The sequence below is a fragment of the Coregonus lavaretus genome (assembly GCF_964263955.1).
Source record: "Coregonus lavaretus genome assembly, chromosome: 25".
Taxonomy (NCBI): domain Eukaryota; kingdom Metazoa; phylum Chordata; class Actinopteri; order Salmoniformes; family Salmonidae; genus Coregonus; species Coregonus lavaretus.
Window position 1 is genome coordinate 32,678,646 of NC_140012.1, and position 12,046 is coordinate 32,690,691.

The following is a 12,046-nucleotide window of genomic DNA, read 5'->3' on the forward strand; positions in this document are numbered from 1 at the left end:
AAATGTCTGAATAATTGTCACGGTTTCGGCCGAGGCTGCTCCTCCTCCTTGCTCGGGCAGGCTTCGGCGGTCGTCGTCTCCGGAGTACTAGCTGCCACCGTTGGATGTTTTCGATGTTCGTTTGGTTTTGTCTAGTTGTTGTGCACCTGTTCCCTGTTAGTGTGATTATGTACCATATATATAGTTCCATTTGTTTGTCATGTGTTGTGTGTAATTGTTTTCCTGTCGTTTGGTGCAGTGCTGTTTGCTAGACTCTCTTTGTTTTACCGTCGCACTATTGTTCGTGCGCAGTTCGGTTTGGGAGTGTTTTACGCACTGTGGCGTATGTTTCGCCTCCGGGTTGTTTGACCCGTGTTATGATTTTTGGATTTCTTAGTAAAGTCTGGATTACCTGAGCTCCTGTGTCCTGCTATTGATTCGCACCACATCCGCATCAGAGTTCGTGACAATAATAGTAGAGAGAATAATTTATTTCAGCTTTAATTTCTTTCATCACATTCCCAGTGGGTCAGAAGTTTACATACACTCAATTAGTATTTGGTAGCATTGCCTTTAAATTGTTTAACTTGGGTCAAACGTTTCGGATAGCCTTCCACAAGCTTCCCACAATAAGTTGGGTGAATTTTGGCCCATTCCTCCTGACCGAGCTGGTGTAACTGAGTCAGGTTTGTAGGCCTCCTTGCTCGCACACGCTTTTTCAGTTCTGCCTACACATTTTCTATAGGATTGAGGTCTTGTCATTGTGATGGCCACTCCAGTACCATGACTTTGTTGTCCTTAAGCCATTTCGCCACAACTTTGGAAGTATGCTTGGGGTCATTGTCCATTTGGAAGACCCATTTGCGACCAAGCTTTAACTTCCTAACTGATGTCTTGAGATGTTGCTTCAATATATCCACATAATTTTCCTTCATCATGATGCCATCTATTTTGTGAAGTGCACCAGTCCCTCCTGCAGCAAAGCACCCCTACAGCATGATGCTGCCACCCCGTGCTTCTCAGTTGGGATGGTGTTCTTCGGCTTGCAAGCAACCCCCTTTTTCCTCCAAACATAACGATGGTCATTATGGCCAAACAGTTCTATTTTTGTTTCATCAGACCAGAGGACATTTCTCCAAAAAGTACGATATTTGTCCCCATGTGCAGTTGCAAACCGTAGTCTGGCTTTTTATGGCGGTTTTGGAGCAGTGGCTTCTTCCTTGCTGAGCGGCCTTTCAGGTTATGTCGATATAGGACTCCTTTACTGTGGATATGGATACTTTTGTACCTGTTTCCTCCAGCATCTTCACAAGGTCCTTTGCTGTTGTTCTGGGATTGATTTGCACTTTTCGCACCAAAGTACGTTCATCTCTAGGAGACAGAAAGCGTCTCCTTCCTGAGCGGTATGACGGCTGCGTGGTCCCATGGTGTTTATACTTGCATACTATTGTTTGCACAGATGAACGTGGTACCTTCAGGCGTTTGGAAATTGCTCCCAAGGATGAACCAGACTTGTGGAGGTCTACAATTTTTTTTCTGAGGTCTTGGCTGATTTCATTTCATTTTCCCATGATGTCAAGCAAAGAAGCACTGAGTTTGAAGGTAGGCCTTGAAATACATCCACAGGTACACCTCCAATTGACTCAAATGATGTCAATTAGCCTATCAGAAGCTTCTAAAGCCATGACATCATTTTCTGGAATTTTCCAAGCTGTTTAAAGGCACAGTCAACTTAGTGTATGTGGAGTGGTTGAAAAACTTCTGACCCACTCGAATTGTGATACAGTGAAATAATCTGTCTGTAAACAATTGTTGGAAAAATTACTTGTGTCATTCACAAAGTAGATGTCCTTACCGACTTGCCAAAACTATAGTTTGTTAACAAGACATTTGTGGAGTGGTTGAAAAACAAGTTTTAATGTCTCCAACCTAAGTGTATGTAAACTTCCGACTTCAACTGTAGAATTTCATGTTCACATGTGAAAAACAATCACGTAAAAATCAAATTAGCAGCTTTAAAATCTGGTGTTGAAATAATGTTATTCTCCTCACATGAGATGATGTTAACATGTTGCAAACAAAAATAATTATATTGAAAGCAAAACATAAACCCCAAAGTATTGATAGCAAAACAAAATATTGCAAGGAAATCATTTCAAAATGTGAGAACAAATGAATTGTAAATTAATGCAAAAAAATTGTTTTACGTGATTTTTGGGGGGGATAACGCTATTAAATAAAACACATCCCTCTTTCCTCTTTCCTGCAATTTTCCCTATCTTTGGTTATGTTACCTTGGCCTTAGCTGCCTTTTTTCCAGTTGCAAGTTTTGGCACATTCATACTAGCAACATAGCACTGCTAGTTTGCCTCAGAAGGTAAGCAGGGTTGGTCCCTGGATGGGAGACCAGATGTAGCTGGAAGTGGTGAAAATAAAAATGTCCCCCAAAAATTGTCACGTGGTCAAAAAAAAAATCACGATGGAAAAGCACATATACAATTTTTACATGTGAAACTTCACACGTGTCCGAAAACTACATGTCTCTGACTGAAAATCTCAACAAATAAATGTATTTGTTTTTTTTACATTAACATTTTCACTTGATTTGTTCACGTGTGAAATTGGAAGGTGTTTTTTTTCACATGATTTTATTCATGTTTTTTTGTTGTTGTAAGGGTTAGCCTGGTCCTAGATCTGTGCTGGTTGTTGAACTTGAGTATGACCATAGGAGTTTGCAAGACAGCAAAAACAGATCTGGGACCTGGCTAAGTGGCAGTAGCCTGTCTTGAGATTTTATTAGGATATGGCCATACAAATATTTGGCTCCTCCCATATCAGTTTTTTGCTGTCTAGGCAAGACAGGATAAACAGATCTGGGATTAGGCTATACGAATATCACTTGGCTGAGATCCAAGGGAGGACCTGGAATATTACTGAAATACTCCAGATATTTGGGAGATTCCTCTGCTTAGACAGGGAGAGGGAGAAACAAATGCAGAGTGGTATTGAATATCAAATTAACAAATGAACTGTTCCACCTCCTCCTATACAGTCTCAATACAGTTTGTTTCCATTTGAGTTAGGCTAATCAGGGTGGCTTGAATCATTTGAGTAGTTCCAACTCTGAGGGCAAAAGAGTAAATGTAGGGAACTGAAACACTAGTTTCAATTGCAGATTATTCTCCAATCCCCCTGTGAAGTTATTTGGTGTTTTTTGTTTTTGTGAGAAATGCAGTATATACAGGTATTGACTATTGATCTAAGGTAGGAGAAATGACAGAGAAGCTCTATAATACTGTAACAGGCGTTTGGAAATGACCGTCCCTTCCTGCTCACATACAGCTGAGCATCATGGGAGTCCCTATGTTTACCGTGTCTCTGGAGGACTTGGCCGTGGCGGTGTCTCTCCCCGCATGCCAGGACGTCAGGGTCGGTCCCCCCAGCCCACCGTACCCCCCGAGACCCTCATCATACCAGCCCATGCCCCGAGGGTCCAGCTCAGCCAAAACGACATCAGGAAGCTGAGGTTACTATCTATCAATAACTTGTTTGTATTGTTGGGGTTGTAACTTTTTCTTGTTGTCTTTTTAATATCATCATTAGGTACAGTGCTATGAAAAAGTATTTGCCCCCTTTCTAATTTTCTCTACTTTTGCATATTTGTGATACTGAATGTTATCAGATCTTCAACCAAAACCTAATATTAGATAAAGGGAACATAAGTGGACAAATATCACAACAATTACATATTTATTTCATAAACAAAGTTATGCAACACCCAATTCCCCTGTGTGAAAAAGTAATTGCCCCCTTACATTCAATAACTGATTGTGCCACCTTTAGCTGCAATGACTCCAACCAAATGCTTCCTGTAGTTGTTGATCAGTCTTTCACGTCGCTGTTTAGGAATTTTGGCCCACTTTTCCATGCAGAACTGCTTTAACTCACTGACGTGTGGGTTTTCAAGCATGAACTGCTCGTTTCAAGTCCTGCCACAACATCTCAATTGGGATTAGGTCTGGACTTTGACTAGGCCTCTAGTCCTCTTAAAATTCATGGTTCCTTCTATTAAGGCAAGTCTTCCAGGAATTGCCTAGTCAAAGTCCAGACCTAATCCCAATTGAGATGTTGTCGCAGGACTTGAAACGAGCAGTTCATGCTTGAAAACCCACACGTCACTGAGTTAAAGCAGTTCTGCATGGAAGAGTGGGCCAAAATTCCTCCACAGCGACGTGAGAGACTGATCAACAACTACAGGAAGTATTTGGTTGGAGTCAATGCAGCTAAAGGTGGCACAACCAGTTATTGAGTGTAAGGGGGCAATTACTTTTTCACACAGGGGAATTGGGTGTTGCATAACTTTGTTTATGAAATAAATATGTAATTGTTGTGTTATTTGTTCACTTACGTTCCCTTTATCTAATATTAGGTTTTGGTTGAAGATCTGATAACATTCAGTATCACACATATGCAAAAGTAGAGAAAATTAGAAAGGGGGCAAATACTTTTTCATAGCACTGTAGATGTTATTTGTTTTACCATTCAGAACCCCTTTGGAAATATGTATTTGTATTAATCAATGCATGTGCTATCCTCTGAGGTTCAAATGCACATCTTACTGATTTCATATTTCAGTTGCAACTGTAAAATTCAACAACATTCAACTCAACTCAACTTCCATTTAATTCAACTCAATTCTATTCTATTTGATTCCACCCAGGTTCAAGCCCACGGTGGGGTCAGTGCACCTATCCGAGGGCCACGAGGCCAAGTTCAACTGCTCCATCGACGTCCCTGACGCCAACCTGGACCTCACCGTGCTGTGGAGGAAGAACAACATGGAGCTGGCTGAAAACCTGCAGGTGGTCATCAATGAACTACAGACCGTCACAAACGGGATCATGACCCTACTGTCCACCGTCAGGTAACTGTGACCGGAGCATTGGAGTGGGAGCAGGGGACATTCTTGGCAGACACAGCACGTGAAGAAAATAGCATTTGGATACTTAGATCCTTGCCATTTTTTAAAGTTAAACTGCCAAGCTTTCGGTCACAATCGACCTTCGTCAGAGCATAGAAAAACAAACACAAAAAGACACAGAGAGTGGAATCAGTATGATAAATCAGGTGAAAAAGTTCTGAAATGTCTGGTTGCTAAATTTTTCCACTACTTGTGTGTCTCAGCATAACTCGTGTGCAGAGAGCTGACGCTGGGGACTACCGCTGTAGACTGAGAGTCTTTGACAAAGTGATAGAGTCCCAGCCTATCAGCATCCAGGTCGAAGGTGAGTCCCAACATCATACGAGTGCATTAAATGGATGACAAGGTTTTCCATGACTGGTTCCAATATACTGTGTGTTTTAGGGGATCAGTTTGAGCAAGATGAGGCGTAGAATCACTGATCATAATAAGTAGTTATTTGTGATGAAAGGGGATTCTGCATAGCCTGACTGCAATGTAGTCGATCTCAAACATGTACTCTGTTTGTCTGTGTGTGTTTTTAGGTCTACCAACGTTCACCAGACAACCAGATGACAGGAACGTAACTCGTAACAGCCCCTTTAACCTGTCGTGTGAAGCGGTGGGTCCCCCGAATCCTATCATGATCCACTGGCTACGCAATGGAGTGTCTGAGATGGGGTACGTTACGCCCTCCCCCAGCAACTACACTGTAGCAGGTGAGAGAGAGACACGCGCACACACACGCACACACACACACACACGGGCACATGCACAGGCGCATGCACAGATGAGCACACACGTGTGCGTAGACATGCGCACACAGATGCACACACACGGGCACACGCACAGGCGCATGCACAGATGAGCACACACGCGTGCGTAGACATGCGCACACAGATGCACACACACATGCACATACACACATATGCACATGCACATGCACATACACACATATGCACATACAATCTCTTGCTTTCATATGAAGTATTGAACTGTGGCTGCCAATATTATCTCAGTACCTCTTTCTGGGTTTCACATAGAGTCTGGAGGTGTATTGTATTGTTCTATTGCTCCATCATCTTAGTTTGCATCACAAATGGCACCCTATTCCCTATAAAGTGCACTACCTTTGACCAGAGCCTCTGGTCTAAAGTGGTGCACTACATATGGAATATGGTGCTATTTGGGACACACCCTTAGCCTCTCTCCTAAGGCCTAGAAAACCTCTTAAAAGAAAGAAAGTGGAATTCCACTCCGCGCTTTGCCGATTTCTCTAAACTTTGAATTCAGGTCATTGATTGAATAGGGATCTTAGCAGCTCACCTGAATCTCTCCTTTATAACGCCACATGTAGGTCATGTTATGTTTTGCAATGTTGAGTTGGGTTTTTTCCCCCAAGTCCTAAAGGAAATGAGTGCATAGGTCTATTAAGAGAAATGTTTTGTTCTGTGTGAATATTATTGATTAACAATTTTTTCACCTTATCTGAAGTAAATTACCTTGTTATTTCATTAAAGTTAATTGTTTCATGTAAGAAAAAAATATATATATAGAGAGAGATAGAGATAGATATATAGAGATATATAGAGAAAGTAAGACTGAAAGAGAGTAGGAGGACCAAGATGAACTTGTGTTGTGGTTTATGGAGGGAATACGGTTTCCTCATATCACTGAATGTCCTGGCAGTCTGGCACATTTTGTTATTCAGAAGAGATGGTAAAGGACATTCGTGTCAGTGTTTGTGTGTGTGTGTGTGTGTGTGTGTGTGTGTGTGTGTGTGTGTGTGTGTGTGTGTGTGTGAGAGATCGGTGTAAAATGTGCAGAGCTGTGTCCTACTCAGCTGTAGCAGAGATGTGTTGGAGGTCTGAATACTGTGGTGTCAGTCTATCTGCAGCCTCAGCGTCTGTTTCTCCCTTTCTCTCTCTCCCACTCTCTCTTTCCCCCATCTCTTTCTCTCTCTCCCACTCTCTCTTTCCCCCATCTCTTTCTCTCTCTCCCACTCTCTCTTTCCCCCATCTCTCTCTCTCTCTCCCACTCTCTCTTTCCCCCATCTCTTTCTCTCTCTCCCACTCTCTCTTTCCCCCATCTCTTTCTCTCTCTCCCACTCTCTCTTTCCCCCATCTCTTTCTCTCTCTCCCACTCTCTATTTCCCCCATCTCTTTCTCTCTCTCCCACTCTCTCTTTCCCCCATCTCTTTCTCTCTCTCCCACTCTCTCTTTCCCCCATCTCTTTCTCTCTCTCCCACTCTCTATTTCCCCCATCTCTTTCTCTCTCTCCCACTCTCTCTTTCCCCCATCTCTTTCTCTCTCTCCCACTCGCTTTCCCCCATCTCTTTCTCTCTCCTTCTGCTCTCCATTTTCCTCTCTCTCTTTTTGTCTCTGTGTGTTTCATACAGTCTCTCTCTCTCTCTCTCTCTCTCTCTCTCTCTCTCTCTCTCTCTCTCTCTCTCTCTCTCTCTCTCTCTCTCTCTCTCTCTCTCCCTGCACTATCCCCCCTTTCTCCCTCTCTGTCCTGCTACCACATAGAGATGAATCACCATGTCCACTGTCACCGTGGGCCCCCTGGGTTACACTGCTGAATAGCTGACCACTTTCAACCGGACTCACTCATGCTTTAACAATGCCTGTGTGTGTGTCTGTATGTGTGGACTGTAATCTAAGATAACCATGTTGGTTATTGGGGGAAATGGATCCTTTCAGTTAGTCTTGGTGGGGAGGAATCTGATACTGTCAGGGGTCAAGATAAGCTTTTTGTGCAAGGAGAATGGTTTGTGTGGTTTGATGAATGGGCATGTGTTGCGTGTCAAAAAGACTGAGTAAAGCTTTAACATTTTGGCCTGGATATTTGCTAAGTTAGTTATGATTTGAATCCTGGACTGACAGAGTGGAGACTGCATCATTGAAATGCTCCAAAACACCTAAAGGGGCCTTAATGATTAGTAATACATATCTTGAAGCTTGAGCAGTGTTGTGAGCATAAAACTTTAAGTTACATGCCTCCTTTAGGTTCTCCCACAGACAAACACCTCTCTTCAATGTGAAAACACAACATTGGCTCTATGCAATTTACAGCAGCTAATTTACTTGGTGCCCTGGGGCCAAGCATTCTTTAATTACCGGTAGATCAGCTTTAATATTGCATATAGATTATGGGTTCTATCAATGTAATTGTTTGCATCATTTCCAATCACCCATATTTAATTGTATTTTCCCCTAACCCTACCACCCCTCCTCTAATTGGAGTAAACTAATGGACAACAATTCTTAGACTTCTACTTCCAACTTATTTTTTCAACTGTTCTGTGAAGTTTCACAAAAGTTCTGAACCTTTCTGTTCTCATAATTTCTACAGATTCTAAATTAAAGAGGAACATTTTTACTAAGTGTATTATTATATTATTGATCGATTGACTATGGCTTTTCAAATCACCCAGCACTAACAGGGTCTGGTAGCGCTCCAGTTCTCCCTGTCAGAATAAGGAACAGAGGACTTGGACACCATATCAACTCCTATAGAAATGGCACTATGGCTATTGTGAATAGGCTCATTTATGTTCTTCTAACTCCGCCTTCTAGTGAGTTTATACAAACTGTCATATCCTACCATTCTGATAGATTAGAGACTGTCAGAAAACATTGTTGTAACATTAATCATTTGGTTGTTATTCCATTGGTTACCTCGAGGCAGATGCCCCAGGGGCAGAGCATTGAATATGGCGCTTTTAAATGTTATAGCAATCACTAGTAAAACCTTTCTCATGAATTACCTCATAATGATTACTCACTGAAACATGGCTGTCTTCAGACATATCCTCTATTATTGATGTTGCTTTATCTGATCACCACTGTGTATTTTTGTACTACCTTTGTTGCCCATAGCACAGGGTAATACTGAACACATTATTAAGAAACGCTTCTTACCTCTGAAGTTGCTACAGATTTTATTGAGTGTATGAACAATACACCATCACCTATTCTGCCTTCTTCTTATGATGATTTAGTTGATAACTTTAATAGCAAATTAAGGGCAACCATTGATGCCATAACTCTAGTAAGGTTGAAAAGGGCCACATCCAAACGGAGAGCCCCTTGGATGACTGAGGAAACAAATCTACTAAAGAGAAATTGCAGAGTAGAAGTGGAGAAAGTCAAAGTTGCAGGACATTATAATATTCTGAGAAAGCAACTTGGCATATATAACAAGGCAATTAGAAATGCCAGATGGGGAAATGTTTCTAACTTGATCACTAATAATCAGAATAAATCGAGAGTGCTCTTCTCGACAATTGATGGCCTGATAAATCCTACCCCCGCAAACCTATGTGAACTTTCCTCTACATCTAAATGTGATGAGTTTGTGGCATATTTCAGAGATAAGATAACAAACATTAGGCTGGGTATCAGTCAAGAAAGACCTGATGAGAAGTTTGATGATATGTGCCTTAGACCACGCAAAGGCACTATGGAGTTACTTTCCCTGGTTGACACAGACATGCTCAGGAAAGTGATATCAAACTTAAGTCTTCCACCTGCCTTCTCGTTCCTGTCCCCACCACCTTCTTCAAAACTGTTTTAATTGCATATCTGAAGAAGTGCAAGCTATTGTTAATCACAGGCACTTTCCTCACTGCACTAAAAACTTCTATGGTGAAACCCCTTCTGAAGAAAAGTAATTTATATTCATCAGCTCTTAGCAATTTTCGGCCAATCTCCAACCTTCCATTCTTAAGCAAAATTCTTGAGAAATTTGTTTTCAAACAGCTAAATTATTTTTTAAAGTGCCAACTGTATTTTTGAAAAATTCTAATCTGGTTTTTGTGCCCACCACAGCACAAAGACAGCCTTAGTTAAAGTGGTAAATTATCTTATTGCCAACACAGATGTCAAACAGCTATCTGTCCTTGTATCCTTGGATTGAAGTGCTGCATTCGACACTGTTGACCACGATATCCCTCTGGTCAGACTGGAGAGGTGGGTTGGCCTCTCCGGTCCAGTTCTAAATTGATTTAGGACAGTTTTTTGTCACCCTTGGTGAACATAACTCAGAGAAAATAAACTCAGCAAAAAAATAAACTTCCCTTTTTCAGGACCCTGTCTTTCAAAGATACAGTGGTGAGTTGTGGGGCCTTTAGTAGTCTAGACACAGTGGTGAGTTGTGGGGCCTTTAGTAGTCCAGACACAGTGGTGAGTTGTGGGGCCTTTAGTAGTCCAGACACAGTGGTGAGTTGTGGGGCCTTTAGTAGTCTAGACACAGTGGTGAGTTGTGGGGCCTTTAGTAGTCTAGACACAGTGGTGAGTTGTGGGGCCTTTAGTAGTCTAGACACAGTGGTGAGTTGTGGGGCCTTTAGTAGTCTAGACACAGTGGTGAGTTGTGGGGCCTTTAGTAGTCTAGACACAGTGGTGAGTTGTGGGGCCTTTAGTAGTCTAGACACAGTGGTGAGTTGTGGGGCCTTTAGTAGTCTAGACACAGTGGTGAGTTGTGGGGCCTTTAGTAGTCCAGACACAGTGGTGAGTTGTGGGGCCTTTAGTAGTCTAGACACAGTGGTGAGTGGTGGGGCCTTTAGTAGTCTAGACACAGTGGTGAGTTGTGGGGCTACTGGCTGGGAGGTGAAGGGTTAGAGGCCAGAGTTGTGCTTTTTCCTAGTGTGTGACGTGGCTGGGGTTGTGAGCGTGTGTGTGTGTGTGATGGGGGTTGTAGAGGAGATAGACGGATCGGGGGATGGCTCCCTGGACAAAGGCCTCATTCACGGGACGGCCCACCACCCCGCTCTGCTTTACAGGGAGGGGATTTAAAGGGGAGCTGGCTGGGGACTGCCTGGCTGCAGGCTGGCAGGGTTTACTTACATCCACATCTCTGGATGTTACGGGTAGCCTTTCTTCCCACTAACACTGATCAGTTTCCTTTCCTTTTCTGACTCGATTCTGATTCTGATTGAAGTTTGGGCCTGTTCAGCTTTTGTTACTAGGGTGGTAGTTTACTGTTGTTATGGGTAGCCTTTCCTCCCTCAAATACGGACCATTTTCCTTTCTGTATATTAAAGTCCAGTCAGCCACTGTTCTCTCCCAGAACAATACATGTTACATAATGATTTACAAACTTAGTCCCCAGAGGCACAGTACAGGGTCAGACCATGGCCACATTACATGCCCACAATCTCCTCAGAGCACAAAGGGAACAAATATGTTACAGTCTATTCAAAGATGGAATGGAATAGGCTACTTCAGTCGAAAATTGAAAAAGAAATCGGGGGCAAAATGTGATGCATTGATATAAAAAAGAGCAGAAGAAAATATCTGAGATGTGTGTCCCCAAGTGTACTCCTTTTGACCACAACCCAGTGGAACCTGGTCAAAAGTAGTGCACTATATAGAGAATAGAGTGCCATTTGGGTCTCATGCTGGGCTATATGAGGTTGTTCTGCAACCAGGTCAGTTCAGCAGTGAAAGCCTGGTAGAATGGAACCATAGAAATAGAATGGAACCTTGCCAAACCGGATAATTACACACTGTTTGTTGGACTTTGAACCGCAATGCAATACTTCCAGGGCTAGTTACAGAGAGATCATACATTTGGCTCGCTGGTTATAGAGAGATCCTACATCTGGGCTTGATTGAGGTTGCCTGACTAAATGGAACCAATAGAATAGTCGCAAAAGTGCAAACCCCTGTCCATTTGGAACTCTAGGCAGACTAAAGCAATGCTAAAAGTATTTGAAAGATTTCAAATAGTATTTGAACACAGTTTTGGCTCACTCCAGCCCACTCACTCTCTATATGCATTTCAGCCCACTGACTCTCGCTATGCATTTACCGGTATCCACTAAACCAGTTTCAATGTTGGTAGCCTTTTAGTTGGAATGGTCACTTGCAAGTCTCAAGAGATTCTGTTTTGAGCTGCAGGAGTTGTCTAGGACCGCCACCAATAAATGGAGTGGGTGTGAAGAGCAAGTGTCTGACCTTTTGCTTCGTGTGTTGTCTTTTTATTTGGACTCTTTAGTACTTATTGAATGATCTGTGAGTTGAAAGGCCCTCTGAAAGACGCTGTTTCTTCTCTGTATGTGTCCCAAATGGCACCCCATTCCCTTTATAGTGAATTACTTTTCAC

At 42.5% G+C, this 12,046-nt stretch overlaps 1 protein-coding gene across 1 annotated transcript in view; it reads left to right on the forward strand.

The window, feature by feature from the left end:
* The window catches only part of LOC311100812 (tyrosine-protein kinase Mer-like), a 48,728-nt gene that overhangs the window by 3,438 nt on the left and 33,244 nt on the right, over window positions 1-12,046 (forward strand). Inside the window, exons 2-5 of the mRNA XM_084141780.1 lie at window positions 3,322-3,505; window positions 4,700-4,903; window positions 5,164-5,264; window positions 5,485-5,658. Coding sequence (XP_083997906.1) covers window positions 3,322-3,505; window positions 4,700-4,903; window positions 5,164-5,264; window positions 5,485-5,658 — 663 coding nt within the window. The remainder of the gene's footprint in view (window positions 1-3,321; window positions 3,506-4,699; window positions 4,904-5,163; window positions 5,265-5,484; window positions 5,659-12,046) is intronic.